The sequence below is a fragment of the Clarias gariepinus genome, chromosome 21 (assembly GCF_024256425.1).
Source record: "Clarias gariepinus isolate MV-2021 ecotype Netherlands chromosome 21, CGAR_prim_01v2, whole genome shotgun sequence".
NCBI classification, from domain to species: domain Eukaryota; kingdom Metazoa; phylum Chordata; class Actinopteri; order Siluriformes; family Clariidae; genus Clarias; species Clarias gariepinus.
The window spans coordinates 1,589,957-1,613,445 of record NC_071120.1 but is presented as its reverse complement, the minus strand read 5'-3'; the positions used below and the strand labels follow the sequence as shown (position 1 = coordinate 1,613,445).

The window sequence follows — 23,489 nt, the reverse complement described above, 5'->3', positions numbered from 1 at the left end:
ATAAAACATATTTCAATTATTTCTTCACATAAAATAAACAAAAGCTTATTGACAACATCCCTGTTTAAAATACAAAATCAACTAATTAAGCACAGACAAAGTTTTTGCATTTAATGATGTACAGCACAGAGTGGATCTTTATTTTAAATGCTTTAGTCACATCAGGTACTGTATCTATCTGGTATATACATTGTGAACAAGCTTGTTTATTGTCATTGGTATTCCACGCGTAACCCCTTTAAATTTTTATTGGTTTACAGTGTATTAAGGAGAAGTAATTAAGTCCTTTTGTTTTTTTCCTTTGTGTTAATAAACAGTGTGAATCATAAGGAGGTAAAAATCAATGTGTTTAAAATTAAATATTTTACTGAACTAAAACAGTAAGATAACAGAGGATCAGAGGCGTCCGTCAATGTTGGTGTCATGGCGGCTTCCACAAATAAATCTGTATAGAGAAACACTGAGTCCTCACTGAGCTCCAGCAGTAGAGTAACACAGTACAGTAAGTGTAGAGCAAATCACATCCACAGCTGTTACATCTGACTACCTATTAAAATCACTTAAACAAATCTGAGTGTGTGTCATATGATACATATGAGTATCTGAATATGAATCACTCATTCCTTTGGTTTCCAATATGAAACCAAAAAAAAAAAAAGAGTAAAGGGGGCCTTTAACACATTAAGAGGTAACGGTGATGAAAGTGGAAAAGGAACTCCGCGAGCTCAACACATCTATAAGAGCTTTTACTTTGCTGCTACTGATGAAAATATTACACTACTGAAATTAAACTAAACTGATACCATTACAAACCGTACACTACTGAAATGTGTACACCTCATAAATAAATTACTCAATTCATTTAAAATGATTTTTAGATTTATTAGCCTAAATCACAGTAAGTAATTCATTATAAATAATTAATTACAAATTCCTATTAAATCGTTCTGGATAATAAATATATAAATCTCTTTGCGAGATCCATGTTTTCTGCGCCCCAGCAAGGCGCAATGACTGATGGGTAATTCTGCATGTCCACTTCATTATTTTAATTTTTTTAATTATAGAATTATAACAGTTTATAAAACACTTAGTACAATAAGTACATGCGAGGAGAAAGCATAAAAGATATTTATATAAATAAGGACAAACATATTAAAAATTAGGGCTGCAACTAACAATTATTTTAATAATTGATTAATCTGTCGATTATTTTTTCGATTGACCGGTTAATCGGATAAAACCAAAAAAAAAAACAGGAAAAGCATTTATTTCCAACTGTAAGGGACTGCCCCTAGAGGGCACTGTGGCTTTGTTTTGTTTCGTTTGTAGTTTTGTTGGAAAGACCCAGTTTCCCAGAAGGCACCTCGGCCAGGTAAGGAAGGAGCTCACCTGCGCCGAGGCAGCCAATTAGTGAGACTATAAGTAGCTGTTAGTTCTGGGAAACTGGGCCGAGCATTGTTATTGTCTAGTGGGCTTTTGTTTTGTTGTGTTTGTATGTTGGGGGGTTTGTTAGTACTGGCTCTGTGGGTTTGTATTATGTGTTTAAGGGCTTAAGTTATTCCTGAGTTAAACCATTTATGTGTGAGTATGTTGCGTGTATTTAGGGTCCTAGTGTTTCATGTTAATGCCGTTTGTATGTATTCCCCTGTGTTTGACCGAAGCTCTAGGCCTTGGTATGCTCTACGAGTGCCGCTCTTAGGAGCGTGTGTGCAAGCCAATCATAGAAACGTGGATGTGTGAGGTTCGCTCATAGGAGCGCGTGTGTCTGAATGCCGCTCATAGGAGCGCGTGTGTCTGAATGCCGCTCATAGGAGCGCGTGTGTCTGAATGCCGCTCATAGGAGCGCGTGTGTCTGAATGCCGCTCATAGGAGCGCGTGGGTACGAATGCCGCTCATAGGAGCGCGTGTGTATGAATGCCGCTCATAGGAGCGCGTGGGTACGAATGCCGCTCATAGGAGCGCGTGTGTCTGAATGCCGCTCATTGGAGCGCTGGGTGTGTGGGAGTCGCTCGTAGGTGCATACCAGGGGTAAGTTTACGTCTAGGAGCTTTGGTCTTATGTGTGAGTCTTGTGGAGTTTGTCTAAGTTTGTGTTCATGTGATTTGGTTAAGGGGGGCCTTGGGGCCCTGGTCACGGCACCTAGCTACAGCCGTGCGTCTAACACAGAGCAGGCTTGTCATTGGTCTCAGGTGTTACAGCCTATGTATGTGTCCCAGGTATTAGAGCCTAAATGTCTGCCTGTATTAGAAAGCCGAGGTTCCATCACTTAGCGCCAGATAACCGCGACGGGTTCCTAGAACCCCAGTACGTCTATTTCCTGTATTTCCGTGTGTGTGTTTAATTTCCTAAACCCTTGTGTGTTATGTTTACTGAGCCAGTATTTTGTTTGTTTGGTTTCACTGTGTTTAGTTATGTTTTGTTAATAAAAGACTCTTCCTTTTAAAAAGGACCTCTGCGTTTTTGCCTGCCTCTTTAAGCCCACGACTATACCATCAGCCCATAGTCCCAGATTCATGACACCAACCCTTTACTCAAAAACAGAACTAAAATCTTTAGAAGGTGCAAAAACGTGTTGCTCCATGAGCTGTTATAATACTAATAAAATGAAAATGGACTAACAAAAAAAAACATAGACATGTACTGTATGCTTCACATCTTCCAAATATATACAGTGGAATCTCGGATTACGAGCATAATTCGTTCCGGAAGCGGCTCGTATTCCAAAACACTCGAAGACCAAATTAAATTTTTTAAACATACTAACGGAATCACTGCTGCAAAGTAAAAATAAAACAAACTAACCTAAACTTTACCTTTGACAAGAATCGTGATAGAGCAGCGTTTCTGTGTGGAGCAAAGAGAAAGAGTGTGTGTGTGTGAAGGTAAAAGTAGAAGTGTGTCTTGTGTGTGTGAAGCACGGTGACGCGCCGCGCGCGCGCGCGCACACACACACACACTTACTCACACACTTACTCACGCACGCACACACACGCACACACACGCACACACACGCACACACGCACACACACGCACACACACGCGCACACACGCGCACACACACGCACGCACACGCACGCACACACACGCACACACACGCACACAGCGGGCTGAGCCTTGAGCAGAGAGAGGATGGATTTTTAACCTCTCTAATGAGACTTTCTTTTGCTTTACACGCGCGATGTACACACACACATACAGACACAAAATAAAATATGTTTCACACGTCACAGTGTTATAGTAAACAGTACACGCGTGCACAGACGTTGATTATACCAGTAAGGGACGGGCACTAAGACCCAGCAGCCTCCGCTGCATCTTTCCTGTACCTCCGCCCTGTCTATGAGGCGCCGAACTCTGCTAGCATCAGTACGCGAGACCAAGTGTGTACACTCTGCTCTGTGCTCAACTAATTTTTTTTTTTAATAATCAAATGTCTCCGAATCGATTATGAAATTCGATGCCAACGCTTTTAGTAATCGATTTTAACGATTTGTTGTTGCAGCCCTATAAAACATTCACACAATACATAAATAAATAAACTAAATAATTATAATATACAAAACAAATCAAAAGGATCCATTATATTGTTTAATTAGCCTTAGTGTGTTTATAGCCTGTGTGTTCATGTAGAGGAAATAGTGTTATTTTAATTAGAGAATAATATAATTAGAGCTAGAGGGTCTCGGTGTGTTCAGGGAGAGAGAGAGACAGAGAGAGAGAGAGAGAGAGAGAGAAAGGACAGCAGCAGATTCCGGTAAGAGTAAAGTGTTTATGTTGTGTGTTGATGTTAAATCCTGCTGCACAGACTCTACTGTTACTGAAACTCATTGATCTGATAACTTTGAGTATCTGATGATTAAATGTAGAGCCTTTTATTAACCAGAGAATTCACTGCCATTGTTATGACTTCAGCTTACGTTCCTCCAGATGCCACCCCTTCCACCCCTTAGAAAGGTCATATCACCCCATTCCTGAATACGCTGCACAATTTGACACCTCATTCATGGGTCTACGACAAACGGTGCAGGACTAGTTACACACCAAACTTTTATATGGAAGAAGAAGAAAAAGAAGAAAAAATCAGCCTGTGAGATAACAACAGTAGTGCTTTGCTTCGAAAGCACCACTAATAATAATTATATTAATAATAATTATTATTATTATGGCTCCATTGTTACATTGCTACATCGGTTAAATCAGTAAATCACTTCAAAGAATCTGTATGATAAATTGAAGCACAATAAAAAATCCCAAACAGAAACACATCATGCTGCAATCTAAAGAAATTCAAAAACAGGTAATTGACATGTACAGTATCAGTGTGGAAAGGATTACAGAGGGATTTCTAAAACTTTGAGACTCCAGAGAACCACAATAACAGCCATTATACACACATGGAGAAAACATGGAACAGCGGTGAACCTTCCCAGGAGTGAGCAGCCTATCAACATTAGATCTCCAAGACCACAACAACGCCTCATCCAGGAGCTCAAAAAAGAACCAGAAGAACATCTAAAGACCTGCAGGCCTCACTCGCCTCAGTTACCGTCAGAGTTCATGATTCAACAAAAAGGAAAAAGAACACAAAGGTCTGTCTCACATTTACCAAAAAATTATATTGGTGACCCCCAAGACGTCTGGGTAAATATTCTGTGGACAGATGAGACAAAAGTTGAACTTTTTGGAAGGTGTGTGTCCTGTTACATCTGATGTAAAACACAGTGTTTCATAAAGAGAACATCGTACCAACAGTCACACATGGTGGTGGTAGTGTGAAGGTCTGGGGCTCTGCAGCTTCGGGTCCTGGACGACTCGCCATAACTGATGGAACCATGAATCCTGAGCTCTACAGAGAATCCTGAAGGAGAATGTCTGATCATCATTTCATGATCTCAAGCTCAAACACACTTGTGTTCTGCAGCAGGACAACGAACCCAAACACACCAGCGAGTCTGACCACCTCTGAATGGATCAGAAACTAAACTAAGGTTTTGTAGCGGCCCAGTCACAGTCTGGACTTTAATCTAATAGAGACGCTGTGCAGCCAGGACTCAGTTTCTCTCTGGTCTTTTCTTCTATAATTAATAATAGTTTATCTAAACATCTACTCTTATCATTTTAGATCCACTGATACACAACAGACCCCCAGTGAAGTGATGAACCGAACTGATCAGATAATAATAATAATAATAACTGATCAGAGAGCAGCAATGTCTAATCAGCACTTACAGTCCTCCATCAGAAACACCAAATACACAGAGCTCTCACCTGGTCCAGGATCAGTTCACTCCTGTAGAACTTCACTAGCTCAGGGATAAAGCTAACCGGAAACAGGGAGAGTGGAACAAACTGTTTAATATGATAAACTCCAGCGGTAATGTCAGGGTGTAGGTCTAAAGATAAAGTGAGTGTGTGTGTGTGTGTGTATTACGCTCTAAGTGGTTTAAAAACAATGCACGCTGATGTGTTTACTCTCGGTGATGGCCTGTCTCTCTTCTTCTGCCTTGTTTTAGTTTTCTTCTTCTTCGTTGTTGTTTTTTTTTTTATCAGCCATTACCGCCACCTGCTGGACTGCTGAGTGTAGAGCATCAGGTTGACAGAAGACAAAACAAACATAGCAACAAAAAATCCTTTGAATTAGGTCCACTAGGATTGGTGGACCTAATTCAAAAGATTGTTTAGATAATTAAACAGACTTCTATATATTTTCCAGTTCATCTTCCCCTGTATGTCTTCTGTTGTTCTTTCCGCTCCTTCCTCTTACATGGTTTCTCTGAGTTTTCTCTGTCTTTCTTTGTCGTATCTTTTACAGTTTGTTAATATACTGTATGTGTTACTGTCTCTATTTGTCCACAGAATTCACATTCTCCAGCTGGGTGAAGACTTTGGTTTAGTCCTGTGTGTCCTATCCTTAGCCTAGTTATGATGATTTCCTCTCTTCTGTTTCTGCCCCATATTGTCCCTCTTTTTATCTGTTTTTTATTTTTTTTATTTTTTTATGCATGTGTCTATCTGTTTCTTCATCCCATCTTTCTTGCCATATTTTTTTGTGTCTTCTTTAATTATTTTCTTAACTTCCGCTCGGCTTATTGGGATTTTTATTTGAACATTTTTGCTTTTGATTGTTATTTGGCTTCTTCGTTTCCTTTTACACCTACATGTGCTGGTAATCCCTACACCCTTATGGTTTAATTCTGTTATTGTTTGTAATATATTATATAGACAGTCCTGTCTGCATGAGTTTCCTGTTTCTAGACTGATTATGGCTGACATGTTATCAGATGCTATTATTGCCTCCTCTTGGTACAGTAATTCTTCTCCACCCATTCAAGTGCCATTTGTAATCCTATTAGTTTTCTTTAGCATTAGAAACTTTATACTGTGGGATGTAGAACGCTGCCCCTGTTCATCCGACCCTGAATCTTTGGAACAGTCCCTGTATATTATTAATTTTTTATTTCCTTTTGCTTCTATATGGTTTTCCACTATTGACCAGCATGGGATGTGTGTTGGGTTGTCCTTTATTTTTTGTTTTAGACCTACTGGTGGTGTTTCCATGGTGGGTGCAGTGCAGTGGACCTGATGTTGAGCTTATGGAGTCCTAGGCTCTCGCAAGACAACTACACAACACCAGCTTCATAAACAAGTCCAATATTCTTATAGTATGTTACAGCCACAAAGCTAACATAAACAACATATTATACATATTATACTTGTATGTATATAACAGAGAAAAAAATACCACACACCTCAGGAAAAGACAAACCTGTATAAATATCCTAATAACAAATTTATTGCTCTATGTTTATAATAAAAAAAATCTATATATTTTTTTTAAATCCCCAAATAGTACCAAAATAATCTTTGTGGACCGCCCATTACACACTCGGTGAGTTGTTACCGTTAGTAAGGCAGGGATTAGATTAGAAAAAAATACATACAGTATATACAGAGTAAAAAAAAAACCATACAAAATGCTATACATTATATATTAATATATATATGATAATATTATTATAATAATATGTTAATATTATACTGTATAAATATAATGTATACAATTTTTCTTTTCATGAAGTGTGTATGATTTTTTGTCCGACTCTTTCTATATATTGTGTATATATTTACATAAAGTCAGACAAAATTTAATTAAGATAGATAGATAGATAGATAGATAGATAGATAGATAGATAGATAGATAGATAGATAGATAGATAGATATGAAATACATATTAATTAAATAAAATTATCTCACCAGGTAAGATAGATGGAGGCATGAACAGTGTGTGGGACGACACTTGCAGAACGTTTTGCAGAACTGGCCACAAAGCTAACATTAACAATCTACAGCGGGGGCCAAAAGTTTTGAGAATGACACAAATATTAATTTATACAGTTCTGTTGTTTCAGTGAGTTTAGATCTGTGTGTCACATGTTACTCTGGTGTACTGAAGTATAATTACACACATTTAATAAGAATCAAGGGATTTTATTAATAATTACATTAAGTTTACGTAAATAGTCAGTATTTGTAGTGTTGATTTTATTTATTTATTGTTTTTACAAAACAAAGTTTTGTTGTTGTTATAGAAAGACACACACACTCTCCTGTATCCCACACAGGCAGGATGGTGAGATGGAGAAGGACAGGAGCAGATCTACAGACTGGAGAGGAAATAATATATCACACCTGGGGGGTATTCCAGAAAGCTTGGTTAACTTACCATTTGGTTAATCTTACCCTCTGGGTTGATTAACCCCAAACCCGCATACCGCGAGTATGTCGGTTCCAAACCCCCTGATAAGAGTAAGTTTAATCAACCCTCTACTGGTTACCCAGAGTTAGTGCGCGTGCACGGTGCATTTATAAAGACATTTTTAATAGGCCGACGATTTCACGAGTCAAAATGGAAAATCAAAGTAAAAAAAAGAGAGCGGCACAGAGTCTATTATACTTTACAGAGGTTTTAATGCACACAATTTAAGCCAATAATAATGAAAAAAGATAAAAATGAAGAAAGATAAAAATAGCAATGGCAAAAAATAAAAGACAGAGTAAATGTGTGAGTGTATTAAATTACAAATGTAACATCGCCTCCCCTTTTATTATAATACAAAATAATTAAACACCCCTTCCGCATACTTTTGGCTGTTAAATGAAAGCATTTACTTTTCCTGCCACTCATTTCTTTAGGTTAAATTACCAATGTATACTGACTAGGACTTTATGGTTTCTTATTTAATAAGGTGTAATCCTTCTGGAACCAGAAGCCAAGTGAAAATGAAACACAAAAACATTCTGCAAAAAGGTAATATTTAATTACACGATCACTGAACTATTTATTAAACATGATTTAGTTTATTCTTTCTGTCATGTAGCTAATAGAAAGAAGGTTAAAGCCTGTTTAACTAACGAGGGCCCACCCCCACCTCCCCTCCCCCCATCTGAGGAGCGGCTCTGTCCCTTAATAAAGGGCCGCCAGTGACACTAACACTAACATAAACAAGTTTACCACTATGATTTATTTTCATTATACGGCTTAATAAATGACTATCTCTGTCACTTAAAGGCTTTTAAACATGCTTTATGTTTTTATGCAGGCTTACTGTATTTAACTGCATATGATGTTTAGGCTACAGTGATCTTAGTTGTATTACTCTGTCATGTTTTTTTCCTGCATTATTGTTTTTTTCTTTGATAATATTGAGAATTTTATGGGTTGTAGTTTCTTATGAATACTGATAGATTGGGATTTCTCCACGGATGAAGGTCCTTCAACCTCAATGCACAATCTAATCAATGTAAGAATTTGTGTGCAGTTGTCCATAATTAAATGTTATTGTCTGACAATCTTATTTATTAATTATTTTTTATTAATAAATCCTAGTTGCCAGCAAAGGAGCTGTATAAGGTCCATCTTCAAAAACAAAAAAGAAAAAGTGACATGGAGATGGACCTTAAATGGAAGAGAAAAGGCTATCCATTAAAAAAGCAACACTAGAAATTGAATTACTGGAGCGTCGCCTTAAGGTGAGAACTTGTGCGTGTATTAATCTGTTGCATGTTAAAAGTGTTGTGTATATAAAGCAATGTCATTAAAAAAAACACATTTTATTTAATTTTACTTTCATAGTTTTTCAGGAAATAAAGAAATGAACTGAGCAGCAGACCAGTGCAAACTATTTAATAAAAGTAATTTTGACAAATCCTGTCTTCCATCACGTCCATGTTGTGTGCAAAAATCTGTAGAGGTTCCTCTGGGCCTCTTCTTCAATACAAGGAAGGTGGCTCTCTCCTCTTATAGTGGCAATGTGGTGAAGCACAACACAAGCCACTATGATGTCTCATGTCCTCTCTGGACTGACCCAGAGCCCACGCAGACACTGAAACCTAGACTTTAGGATCCCGATGGTCATCTCCACCTCGGCCCGTGTTCGGCTGTGAGCCAGGTTAAAGCATGTCTGTGGTCCAGGATCAGGTTCAGGATAGGGGGTCATTAAATAGGACAGACAATGGTGTCCTCTGTCCCGCAGCAAGTAACCATTGTACTGTCCTGTAATGATTCAAGTGTACAATACTAATATATAAAAAACAAAAAAAAAACATTGTATAAAGTAGGGCTGGACGATATGGCAAAAATTTATATCTTTATATATTTGGTCGATACGATATAATTCCGATATCGATATGGACAATATTAAAAAGCCTTTAGAAAAAAACTGCCGAGGACACACACAGTGGATGTCTGCAAACTGAATTTGCAAAGTCTATAATACCTCCAGGCTCCTCCTATTAACATTATATAATTTGTTTTTAATAAAAACAGTACAAAAAAATAAGGTTCACTTTTTATTTGTATTTAGCCTTTACAAACAAGAAATGTAAAATAAACTATCAAATAAGTAAAACTCTCAGGAGTGTGTGTGTGTGTGTGTGCGCGTGCAGAGAGTGTGTGTGTCTGTGTGTGCGAAGCTGAAAAGTGTGAACCCCAACTCCTTACGGGTAAAGGCGAATAGACACACACACTCTCTGTGAGCACACACACACACACTCTCTGCCTTACACACAAACTCCGCTCTGAAGGCCAACACAGAGGGACTGAGGAGGAGCATAAGGTCCCTCAATCAGTGGTTTGTGACATGTGCGGTTTCAGGAGATGTGTTAAGTAAATTAATGATTCCATTAAAAACCAATAACGCTCTTTCAAATAATCATTAGGAAATGAAAAGACATCAATACGCGGTGTAGCATTCCCGGCTAACCATAAGCACTTTACTCTCTTGACTGATGTTTAAAAAGATATTTTAATATCCAAAACAACATAAGAGCTGAATAAAAACAAACAAACAAACAAACAATAGACATTGCTTGTAAATGGTATGAATCATCACCAATGTTAACAATAAACATGTACAATAATGTATATGTATTTACCATAAATTAAATGACAGTCATCCCTTTTAATATATATTAAATCATATCTTTGCCTTACAATATTTTAATTAGACTTATTTTAACACTGATGATGTATTTTTAAATGTCTATAAAGCATTTGCAACAACAACATAATATATATATTTATATATTTTAAACATTGACAATCTCTCCTTAGGAGTGTAATTAAGAAACATAAAATATACTAATGATGAAATTAACCATGAACTACTGTAAACAATATAACAGTCAAAATCTGTACCTTGTGCCCTTTATTTATTCAGCACGATCCAATTCAATTCTTTTGTTGTTATGGCAATCTGAGAAAAAAAATGCATCGAATCACTGCATTATTTTATAAAACTGATAAAAAATAATTATAATTATCAAACAATTAAATTATTTTCTGACTTCCTGAACTTTGTGTCAGTGAGAATGAAATGTTGTGAAAGTGTCCTTTTCCTGCTCATGTGTATTGTGTAGATCTCTAAACCCCCCGCACGTCTCCTTTACCTCAATCCTATATCATGTGTACAGTATAATGTAGAGAAGAAAAGCAGGTGTTTGGTGTTACACGTGACTCTGGATAGACGTCTCAGACCGCGTCCTGTCTCTTCCCGTCCTCAGGTACCTCGCTCGTCTTCCTCAGGAGGAGAGGAAGGTTCTGGAGCGCTCTTTGGAGGTGACGTATCACATGCTGTACACTAATCACACAGGGCTGTGTTCACTGCAGGGGCTCAGTGTGTGTGTGTGTGTGTGTGTGTGTGTGTGTGGTTTCAGGTGTGCAGGAGGAGGAGGAACACTCAGAGGAGGTTCAGAGTGAAGAACGAGACACAGCTGGTGAACAAACAACTTCCAAAAAGTCTTCAACATGCACTGTGTTCTAACACACACACACACACACACACACACACACACGTTGTTGTTGATTAGTGTGTGATGTAGACGTGTGATGAGATAAAACAGTGAGATCTTCATGTAACAGTGTTCCAGTAATCACCTGTGGAGCTTCAGTTAATGCAGGAGAACATGTAGTCAATTTAGTCCTTTAGTCTCACTCAGATAATAACATTTAAACTGAGGACTAAACTCATCATTTCATCATTTATCCCTCAACACTTCATCATCTTTGTCTCATCTCACTGGTATTTAAACACTGAATGTGTCAATAACACACACACACACACACACACACACACTGATACAGACAGCTATAAAAAAAAAACAAAGTTAAAGAAAATACAAATTTTATTTGTTTTTAAAATAATCCTGAATATAAAACCACAATAAACTGACACACACATGTACATGTAGACTGTAATTGAATTCCATTAACACTGTATGTTTATAACGGATCGGCACCGCGTCCAGTGTGAACCCACCTCGTGTCCAGACTGTCCTGAGATCAGCTCCAGGATTACAGACTGTACAGGGAATGTGGTGTAGAGACTGAATCATAATGCACACGTCACTGACACGAATAAAATACTACACGTGGGTCTGATTTAGGGAACGAAGGGAAAGAGGATCTCTGTGTTAGTGTTAGACTCTTCTTCATCTATTTTCAGACAGTTACAGTAGCAGACAAACACTTATGTGTAGTTGTGATGATGATGATGATGATGATGAGATTAAATCATCGATATATCAGTCTCTATCTGATCTGAACTGATCATACAAATCCTGAATTTTAATAAAGTAAACAGTGTGTCCATGATGTTCTGTAATCAGAGAAGTCACACTTTTCACAGTTAATACTGATCTGTTAGAAGTGTTTACAGGACACACACACACACACACACACACACACTTTTTCTGTCGTTGGTCATGTAACTAATAAAGGCACACCTCACTGAGGCCTTGTTCACATGGGTGTTAAAATCGAGCGTTTTTCTGGCGTTCGTAGCGTCCGGTGAGCGCGGATCAAGCGCCGAGTGTTTTTCTACACATGGGAGTCAGTGAGAGTGTTCACACAGGCTTTGGTGACGTGCGTTTGTCCGGCTGCGCGTTGATAAGGCGTCAAAAAAAACGTTGCAATGAGCTTTTTCTTGGCGTTCAAATCCCAACGAACGCAAGGAAAACGCTTCTAGTGCATTTTCTTCGCGTTCATTTTACTCTTCGAAGGACCGGATATATCCCATGATCCTACATGCTATACATAGGGAAATGCAGAAAAAAAGCAAAATAAAATAGCACCAGCTGCAGCAGACAATCAAAGGTGGAAATTGACATCCAAGAGTAATTGAAAAACTTGAGCGGAAAATTTCGCATTTCTTCATCAACCAAAAAAACCCTTCCTTTAATCCGACGTTGTGCAGTCAGAGGGTGAACCCAGTAGCGGCGGCGATTTTTTCTCTCCCTACATTGCCGTATTACGAGAATTTTTAAAACAAGAAGATTAATGTGTAATATAGCAAAATGGTCCATATTAAAAGGAGGCACCTGAAATAAAACGACAAGGGCTTTCATATCCAGTTCCCGACACACTGCCTCCACAGGTTAACACACAAACTACAATTTGGGCTGCAGGCTGACGTTAGACAAAGACAAACCAACGCTGGTGTAGAAGTCAATCGAGCGCCACTACAAAATAACAAGGCCTTACACCCTTCCTTCTGTGTTTTAGTCCTAAAATATCCGAGTGCAGTTGAGACAGACTTTCCCGTCACGTTCCTTGTGGTGTAGAACAGTGTTGCGGCTGTGCGAGCTCATCCGGTTCTGCGTCGTACGTTCTCCAGTGCTCGATGATCATCTCCAGTTCTGGTTTTTTCAGACTCCACCACTGGCCGATCGTGTCCTGCTCTGAGATCTGTCTGCTCTGTATAAACTCGTCCATTTCCGTCCTCCTCCTCTTTAATAGTTCCACCACCGGGATGTCGTTCAGACTCGTCCAGCTCTGGGACGTCCTCACCGATTCACTTCTGTACTGCTGGATGAATTTGTCCACCTCCAGCATCTGCTTTATTACTGGTCTCACATCGCTGTTGGATCTCCGCCGACTCGTGTCCACGTCTGCCACTGATTCATTCAGTTTAATCTGTAACATATAGAACAGATATGAACAGACTGGGTGTAGATTTATAGAGAGAAGCTCAAAGTACAGTGTAAATCATGTAGAAGGATGAGAGCACTGAGAGTGAAGACTGATTTTACTAAACACTTCAAATCATCTATTAATGTCACGGGTTGTTGGTGTTGGGCTGTGGGGTGAAGAGGAATAGATGCAGAGGTAAGAACTTACAGAGTCTTTTTATTACCAAAAACAATACATAAAACAAAACATGAACGAAGGTAGTTGGCTTTACGTTGGAACATGTTTTAAACAAAACAATAATCAAATAACCTTAACATACAAGGGACTTAAACAGACCTAAAACAGACAGGGGACTAAACAGACTCTGAGACTAAACGAACTTAACAGACTTAGATACAAAACAGACTAAGAGCTATTCAGGTTAGTAGCTGAACATGTTAGTGGCTATACAGACTAAGAACTAAGCAGACGGGTAGACAAGACTAGGATTCTCAACAGACTAAGAACTAAACAGACTAGGGGCTGAACATACAAGAAACGAAACACACAAGAGGCTGATCATACAAGAGGTTTAACACACAAGAGGCTAACCATGCTAGAGGCTAACCATGCTAGAGACTAACCATGCTAGAAGCCTACTCTAGGAGACACACAGGCGTAGACACACAGAGACAGCAACAGTAACTAAACAAGGAAGACAAACGGACTGAGAGACACACAGGCAAGGAGACAATCTAACAATACATACGTAACCAAAAAGAATGTAAACTTAACTAAACAGCTCAACAAAACAAATGCCAAGTAAAACTGAACAAAAACCAACACAAAACAAAATGCCCACTTTACATAACCAATGCTCGACCCAGTTTCCCAAAACAAAAACTATTTATAAAGAAACTAATGAGCTACCTCGGTTCACCTGGTGTCTTATTACTTACAGTTTCCTCCAGCTCGGCTTTTTCCTGCTTAAGACGCTTTATATGCCGGTGTTTCATAAATAACACTGTTCCCAAAACGACCAGGAACAGCGACAGCAGCGTCACCGTCACCACTACAGCCACCACGTGATGCTCTGGCTTCCCTTCAGGTTCTGGCTGGACCACTACAACACACACACACATGAGGTATAGTTAATACCCTTTGATAAAGCCTTGATGTTTCTTTCTTTACTTTCACACACAAACACACACTCATTTCCTGAATGTGTTTAACCTGGATGACGTACCTTTCACAAGGAGTGTGTATATATGAATGACTTCATCGTTCTTCCTGTCCCGGATGGTGTAACTTCCACTATCTGACACGTTCACGTCTCTCAGTGTGATGTTTGTGGAACTGAGTGATGCTCTGAGTGTGTATTCAGCTTCACACTGTAGTGTGTGTTCAGTCACAGTACAGATCTGTTGACCGTATGAACCAGCTAAATTTCTGGCCGTATAAACCACCTCCACTGGATCTTCTACAGGCAAACCCATGATCAGAGCTTCACCAGGGTTTAACTCCACGGATGACGTCAAAGCTGAAACGAAAAAAAAAAAAATCTAATTAAGTCTGAATAAACATGATCTGAATAAATGACAGACGGTTAATGAGATGGAAGGAAAAACTTACTCTCAATGATGAGCCTCACACCACAGGCCTCTACATTGTTACACTCACACGTGTATAAAGCCCTCTTACTGTAATCAGCTGCAGTGATGGTGAGATACAGCTTCCCCTTCAGGTACTGACCATAAGACATTTCATATCCCTGCTCTGACCAGCAGGACGTCTGATTACACTGAGCCAGAATATCAACTGGTTTATGGAACATGGCCCACTTGACCACACCAGAACATCGGTAACTGCATGGGAGCGTAGCAGTGTGATTAAGCTTTACTGTCACACTGTTGGAGGTGGAGGCCAGTGTAGATACTGAACATGACACAAACACCATCATCACTCATAATCTGAATGACATCTAACAGAACAGAAAAACAATGCTGACTTCACCCAACACCAGATGCTCCAACATCAGACTTACCAGTGGTAAATGTGAGGGTGAGTAAGAACAGGACACAGTGATGAATGCTGCAGGACTGCATGGTGGAGGACACACAGCACCACCATCAGCACTGCACAGGTGGAGACAGGTGGAGGAATCCAGGAGATTAAAACTCTACTCTTCCTGTAGAAACAAAAATGAAGTGATGATAAAGAATGACGAGAGAGTGATAGAGAAGTTACACTACTGTTTAAATGGTTGGGATCATTTACTAACTCCGAGGTCGTTCCTGATGTTTATTTCTTTCTACACTGTAAAACAATACTGAAGGCGTTTATCCAAAAATCCAAAATAATCTCCTCTGAACAGTTGATATTGAGATGTATATCTGCTACTTCTAATCTGTAGAGCTTCATAACGTCTCTAATATGAGGTGCTGGTTGTTAATTGGTGATTTCTGAGGCTGGTGACTCTAAATGAACTTTACATAATCAAAAGAAATGACGGAAATGTAAGAAAATGTGTGTGAATCAAGATGATCAGATTGTCCCTGATGTCCTTGAGATGGCAGTAGGAAGAAACCTTGAGAGGAACCAGACTCAACAGGAAACCCATCCTCATCTGGGTGATAACGGATAGCAGGGATTGATCTGCATAATACTGTGTGTTAGGAGACTGGAAGTTCAGTATAACAGGAGATGTGGAGAAGTTATCATGGTGTCCATTTTGTTATTGAAGGCTCAGGTACAAAACTGTAGGGAATTCCAGTAAACTAAATTGCAGTCACGAGTCCTCAGAGAACAGCTGTCTGCATCAGCCCAGGCCAGGAACGTCTTTATGGTGAAGGGGGTGAGATCTCCAAGTAGAAGTGGGACACCAGGACGAGTCAAACAGGTCCAGAGGACAGAGGGGGGCTGGATCACTGGCAGCCCAGAAACAGCATGTGAAGCTCGACAAATTCACTTTGCAGTCCTAGCTAGCTAGTCCATAGTGTAAGCCGATCTCACAGCGTTCATTTTAAATTATGTTTAAATCCTCCCCAAGTATTCTTTTTTAAAGTTGGTTGGATCAACACTTTTGGTTCTTGGATTGTTAGCTCTGAGTGGTTTTATAGATCCACAAATGTAACTCAAATGATGTGTACATGTTATTGCGGGTGAGGGTGCTATGAAGGTAAAACAGTAGCAAAACCCGAGAGCTTGCAAATTTGAATGTGAGAACTTGTAAAATTAATATTTGTATTTGTAAGTTGAAATTTATACTCACAGTCTGATGTGAAAAGCTGCATCTATCGATTTGCACACATAGACAATACTCAGAACACCTGTGTTTTGAATTCGAAGTTGCAGATTAATAGTGACAAATGTCTAAAGTGTCATTCACATAAACAAAATGACAGGCACAATTGTGTACTACACATTTATCCTGCACTCACAAACTCTCAGATCTGGCAGTACAACACCAAATCCCAGCGCTCTGACTTTTGCTACTCATTTTGAGATACTCCTGTAGCAAAACTCACTTGTGCACTTGTAAACGCGAACTTGAGAGAGCAGAGTCAGTGTTTTACCTTCATAGGGCGTGGTGTACCAGGTAAAGCAGGACAGAACGCCTGATGTGTTAATCTGAGACCATCAGGAACATAGAAACAGCAGTGATGTACAGGAGATGTTGTAAATAAAGCTATATTTCTCTAAGACTTTACACCTTTTGGACTCCCTGTTGTATACAGTGTGTAATACACACCTCTGTTGTCAGAGTAAAACCCATAAGTACAGATCACTGTGACAGAGAGGGCGTGGCCAGCTGTTCATATGTAAATATAATCACAGCTCCTCACACTCATTGATCTCCCTTTACACTCACTAAAAGCACTGTGTGTGAGAGATTTTAGTGACACACACACTACTGAGATAATAATGTGTGTGTGTATGTGTGTGTGTGTGTGTGTGTACTGTCTCAGACCAAGCTGACACTTTACACTGCCTCTTCCTCTTCCTCCTCAGCACCAGCTCACACAGCATCAGCTTCATCCACTCTATTCACACACACACACACACACACACACACACACACACTTCAGCGCTTCATGAATCTGTTATAATCTGTAATAATCTCACCGTGTGAACTTCACAGTCCTCACATCTCACTCCGTCTCGCGCTCTCGCCTCGCGAACACTTTCACTTTCGTCTACCTGAGCGCGTGACTCGCTGTTTCTGACGTCATCGCCATCGAACGCGCGCGCCTTTTAAACCTCCGCTCGGGGGAGCCAAGATGGCGGCGTCTTCTGTGAGGCACGTGACTAAATAGTTCTTCTGTGAATCCAGAAACTAGTTACACCTCCTTTATCTCGTACAGTGTGAGGAGTTTTGTTAGGGTTTATTGCCTATTATGATGTTGACTTGTGCTACGAACCAAAAATCCATTCGGACGTTCTTGTGTTCCTGAAACTCCAGGAAAACTGCCTCCATAAAGAGACTAAGACAGGAGAAGAATACAAGTGAGTGTGACACTAACACAGTGCTGAAGGCCATACAAGACATTTCAGCTGAACATGATGAGACCTGGAAAGATTTATTTGATAAAGTCACTGCTGTGAAAGGTCTCTTTATCCACCTCAGAAACAATGTCCTCACTCACAGCTACAGATATCCATCTTGTTACTGATGTCACTGATCAGAAAAAACTAAATGATTAGACTGGAAGAAATGATAAAGTTAATTAAAGTTGAAAACAAACAGCTGAAGAAGAAGATAGTGACATGCAGAGATACAGCCGGCGCTGGTCGCTGAAACTGCACGGATTAAAGGAGGAGAACAGGGAAGATCCACCACAGGTCGTCATCAGTATTTTGGGGAAAGTGGCCCCTAAATATCGAAACAAGCTGAAAGATGTTGTTGACATCACACATGGTCTGGGCCCGTGCAGGAAGGACGGATCTGCTCACTCAGTCATAGCTCAGAACTTCGCCATGCGGTACTACCTCAGGTAAGTGTAACATATATATATATATAGTTTAATCCCTTTTTGCTGTTTATATACTGAAGATATCACAGTTAATTCTAGGGCTGAAACGATTCTTCGAGTAATTCGATTACAAAAAATGATCGAGGCAAAATCTTCTGCCTCAAACCTTCTCTTAATTAATTTTAAAAACTTGCGTTATGTTTTTGCGCAATTATTTGTTTGGTGTGACACAGCGCGCTTCCAGATTCAAGTGAGATAGGAGTATTAAAGTTTTTGTATATTTATTTATTTTAATGAGTTTTTTTGATACTTGAAAAATCATTTGAAATACCTTTTTTTTTTTTTTCATTTTCGCATCTGAGAAAGGGCTTTAAACTAAAAATGTACGGAACTGTAATGCATTTAATTAATCTCAGGCAACTTTAAGCTATTTCTTGTATTATGAATAATGACAGTGTATATTTTTGATAAAATGCTGTATGCATTTTAAAAATAAAAGTAGATTTTTCTAAAACAGAAAAACAATTAATCTTTGATTCTCTTATATATTTTAAATTGCTGTTAAATTAAGCAAAAGTACATTTTATCAGATTACTCGATTAATCGATTAAATGTTTGTTAGAATACTCGATTACTAAAATATTCAATAGCTACAACCCTTACTTACTCATTTTGTGTGTGTTTTTCTTGTCTTCAAAACTTTACAATCAGAATACCAGAGTTCTTACATTTTTTTTCTACGCCTCTACAGTTTGTCACGGATGTATCTCACATCTATGCCCTTTATCATACAAGTTATTATTTTAAAGTTAAAATCTTCTCAGGATTCTAAAGGTGGAGGGGAATATTGGAAATTTAACTATCAGCTTTTAGAAGATGAAACAATTTGTCATTGAGACAAAACATTATAAATCCAAATGAGAATTTTTTAAGTATCGGCTCAGAAACTAAGCTATAAAATGATCTAAAGAACTAAAATACTCCAAGAATTTACAGGAAACCAACGTACTGAACAAAATGAAATTGTTGATGAACAAAAATTATAATAATAATGTAAAAACAATTATAATAATAATTGTGGCACTGTGCAAAAGTTTGGACACCCTACATAATCAGTACTTAGTAGCACCTCCTCTGGCAGATATCACAGCTTGCACTTGCATACTTTTTATAGCTAAAAGTCTTTCAATTCTTTTACTTGGGATTTTCTCCTATTATTCCTTGCAAAAGGCCTCTAGTTCCGTAAAATTCTTTGGTCGTCTTGCATGCACACTTTTAAGATCTACCCACAAATTTTCAAAGAAGTTTAAATCTGGGGACTGTAATGACCGTTCCTAAACCTTCAGCTTGCGTCTCTTGAGGTATTCCACAGTGGATTTCAAGTTATGTTTAGGATCATTTGTAAGGGATCTCCACTAGAGGTCACTGTTTCGTTTGTAGTTTTTTGCAGGAGCTCACCTGATCCAAGGCAGATCATTAAATCCTCTATGAATAGCTGATTAGTCTGGGAAACTAGGTTAAGCATTGTTGGTTTGAAATCACTGTCATAATTTGGGCATTTTGTTTAGTTTTTTGGTTACTTTGTATTTTCATTTATGTTTGAATTTTAGTTCTGTTCATTCTGTTGTCCGGTCAGGCTCTAGTGTGGTCAATGTTATATGTTCATTGTGTGTGTGGAGCTGATTCGGTGTTGTCAAGTTGTGCTGTGTATTAGAGAATAGGTAAGTAGTTAGCCTCTGTGTTCCTAGCCTCTCTGTATCCTTAGCCTAGTCTACGCGGAGGCTAGGCTAAGGGGCACACAGAGGCTAGGCTAAGGATACAGAGAGGCTAGGAACACAGAGGCTAACTACTTACCTATTCTCTAATACACAACACAACTTGACAACACCGAATCAGCTCCACACACACAATGAACATATAGCCTCCGAGTGTCCCTTAGCTACCATTGCACTAAGATATAATCAATATAAATTCAAATTCAAATTTTATTTGTCACATACACAGTCATACACAGTACGATATGCAGTGAAATGCTTATATACAATTCCATTGTATATATAACAATATATACAATGGAATATTTGTGAAGTGGGACTTGGATCTTGGTGCAAAGAGTGCAAAAAGTACAAACATTATTGTAAGAAATAAGAAAATGTTGCACAAATGTTCTACAACTGCCTGTGAACTAAAAAGAAAAAAAATAACTGTGAGAAATAAATTGCATTGGAGAGTACAATAAAAAAATATATAGGCCTACAACAAATAAAACCTATGCTTTATTTTAGCCCCTTTGCTATTTCATAACTTAGTAAAATATTTTGCACTTATGATCAGAGCGATGTAAGGATCTATAATGCTGTAACATGGAGGAAGTGATGTTATCAAACAGCTCATTGTCACATTAACCTTTTTTTTTTTAATGAACGTACCTCACTGATTGTGGCTTCACATTATACGGTCTACCTCCACTGTCTCTATAATACACTCATTCCAAATTTTGTACATTCTTGTCAGTTTTAAAGCAAATCACAACATCTTCAGCTCTACCACCTTCAGCTCTGCTTCCTGTCTTTTTGTCATCTCCAAACCGGACATTATTGCTGGTCTCATTACAGTGCAGTAAACTTTCCCTTTCACTCTTGCTGATACCTTTCTCTTACAAACCACTCCTGCTACTCTTCTTCACCCATTTCACACTGCTTGCACTCTCTTCTTCACTTCTCTACCTCACTCCCCATTGCTTTGGAGTGGTTTGCTTCTCTACTTCAGACAGGAAGAGAGTGGACAAGCTGATAAAGAGGGCCACCTCAGTTTTGGGGATTCCCTGGGACACTGTTAAGTGACACTCCTAAGTGTTACTTAACTGCTAAGTATTATCTTATCGTATCTTATCGTATCTTATCGTATCTTATCTTAACATACTTCTCTGCCACTCCTGACTTTCTCATGCAGTACCACAGTTCATCTCTGGGCAGCCTGTCATACGCTTTTTCTAGAGCAAAGCAACCATGGCATCTGTGGTGCTCTTTCTTGGCATGAAGCCATACTGCTGCTCACAGATTGTCACCTCTTTTCTCAACCTAGCATCCCATACTTTTTCCCATAACTTCATGGTGTTTCTCATCAGCTTTATGCCTCTGTAGGCCTCTCTCTCTCTCTCTTCCTCTTTCTCTCTCTCTTATTTTCTCCATTCATCAGCTCCTTTTCCCTTATTAAAACACTCTCCACTTGTCAGTACATTTTCATCTGCATGTGCACATGCAGCTAGAAGTAAACTTTTTGATCGCACAATAAGTCTGGATGGCCTTTTTGTTTCATCATATATAAAAATGAAAGACCTCTGTGTGATAATAAGATTATATTGCAATCTTTCATTTGAAGCTCATGTAGATAATATTACCAGGAAAGGATCCTTTCACCTCAGAAATATTGCCAAGATAAGAAATATATTATCACTAAATGATGCAGAAAAACTAGTTCATGCTTTTATCACCTCTAGGTTGGACTATTGTAATGCCTTACTGTCTGGTTGTTCAACTAGGTGCATAAACAAGCTTCAGCTAACCTAAAGTTATGGAATAGTCTTCCAAATAGTGTTTGGGACTCAGGTACAGGTAGAGGAGGTGCTACTGGTGGTGGGAGAACAAGTGGGGTGTGACAACATCTTTATATATAAATGAACAAAGCTTTGGTGGTGTTTCTAACAAGGACAAACCTTGTAAGCACTCTAATAAAGACTGGAATCTACTTGAGAGATGATTTCCAATGTGCCCTCGTTTATTAAGGAAGAAGTGATTTATAAGGGAGCTGGCCCAGCTCAAGCAGTTCGTCAGCCCCATGAGAGCTATCCCTCTCGGGTGGAAAAGTTCCACCGTCAGACACGTACTGTCCTTCCACAGACAGACCTTATTAGTTTTAAATAATCAAGAGACACTTGAAGTGGAAAGATTTTGAAAACAGTTACACCGTTTTTGCCACCACGGCCGCTTCTTTCTCCTTATTCTTTGGTCAAAAGTGGACCAATTTCCACAGATATCCTGCTGACCAACGGTATCTGAGGCAGTAATGAAATTATATTCCATTGTTGTTCCATTTTTTTTCTTCCAGTGCAATGTATAAAAGTAAAGTTAAATAATAAAAGAGCTCCCTCATGCCAAATATACAATATAATCACAGTAGGGTTTTCTGTCTATTACTAATATAACTCTTTTAAACACTAAAAAGTCAAACACATCCACAGTTTAATAAAGTTAGATTTTACATACAAAGGTTACATAAGTAAATAATTTAGATTAGGAAAATGGCTGCATAAGAACAGAACAAAAACACAAAGTGCAATAGTGAGATAAATTCACACAGTTCAATAAACACAATTACAAACTAAAACATTACCTGCTTTTGATAAAATGTAAACATTAATTACTCTTCTTTCAGAAACATATAAATTAAAATTAATTAACTGTCCACACAGTGGAAAAATATTCCAAACTTTCCAAGCCTTAATTAACTGCTCTGACACCGACTCTTGTTCCATTTCAACATGAATCTCCTTCTGCTTGTGTTTGGACATTATTCATTTTTCACACAAATGAGGACTAACTGCACTCAGCTGTAATTTTTTTATATTAATTGTACGTGCTGGTGTAATTTATTCTTGCAGAAAAAACTCCTTTTTAGGTCACAAATGGTCGCATAAGCATTTCACTGCTATCATGCATATGGCTGTGTATTACGATATTGAGTATACTTGTATTTTGTGATTTTTGTGTCTCTGCTGTTGGTGGGAAGGGGGTGTGTCTTCCCTTGTTGTTCCAGGTCCCGCCCTCTTCAGTGTACCCTTGCCTGCAATCTATTGGTTGCTGCCCTGCCTGTCCTTTGTTGATCCCACCTCCTGCCTGATGAGCGGGTAACCAGGAGACCCCGAGGCCTATTTAGGCTCTTCAAACCACAATAATTACAGACCATGTCTTTGCTTACTGGTTATCTGATGACCAATTGTAAAATTATACTGTGTATGACCTCGTGCTACGTTTTTGTGTATGCCCTTGTTTGGTTTTGGTTGTTC

At 38.7% G+C, this 23,489-nt stretch overlaps 1 protein-coding gene across 2 annotated transcripts; it reads right to left on the bottom strand.

Moving 5' to 3' along the window:
- Positions 1-12,679: 12,679 nt before the first annotated feature.
- LOC128509650 (uncharacterized) lies at positions 12,680-17,661 on the bottom strand. Of its 2 annotated transcripts, XM_053481469.1 has the most exons (6): positions 17,577-17,661; positions 15,496-15,639; positions 15,084-15,386; positions 14,698-14,991; positions 14,411-14,574; positions 12,680-13,475 (listed from the first exon to the last, which is right to left on the bottom strand). In XM_053481469.1, exons 2-6 carry the CDS (start codon positions 15,554-15,556, stop codon positions 13,104-13,106), a joined length of 1,194 nt encoding a protein of 397 aa, XP_053337444.1. In that variant the 5' UTR covers positions 15,557-15,639; positions 17,577-17,661; the 3' UTR covers positions 12,680-13,103. The 2 variants fall into 2 exon arrangements, with proteins under 2 accessions (XP_053337444.1, XP_053337443.1); XM_053481468.1 differs by lacking the exon at positions 17,577-17,661 and having other exon boundaries at positions 15,496-15,908.
- Positions 17,662-23,489: the final 5,828 nt, after the last annotated feature.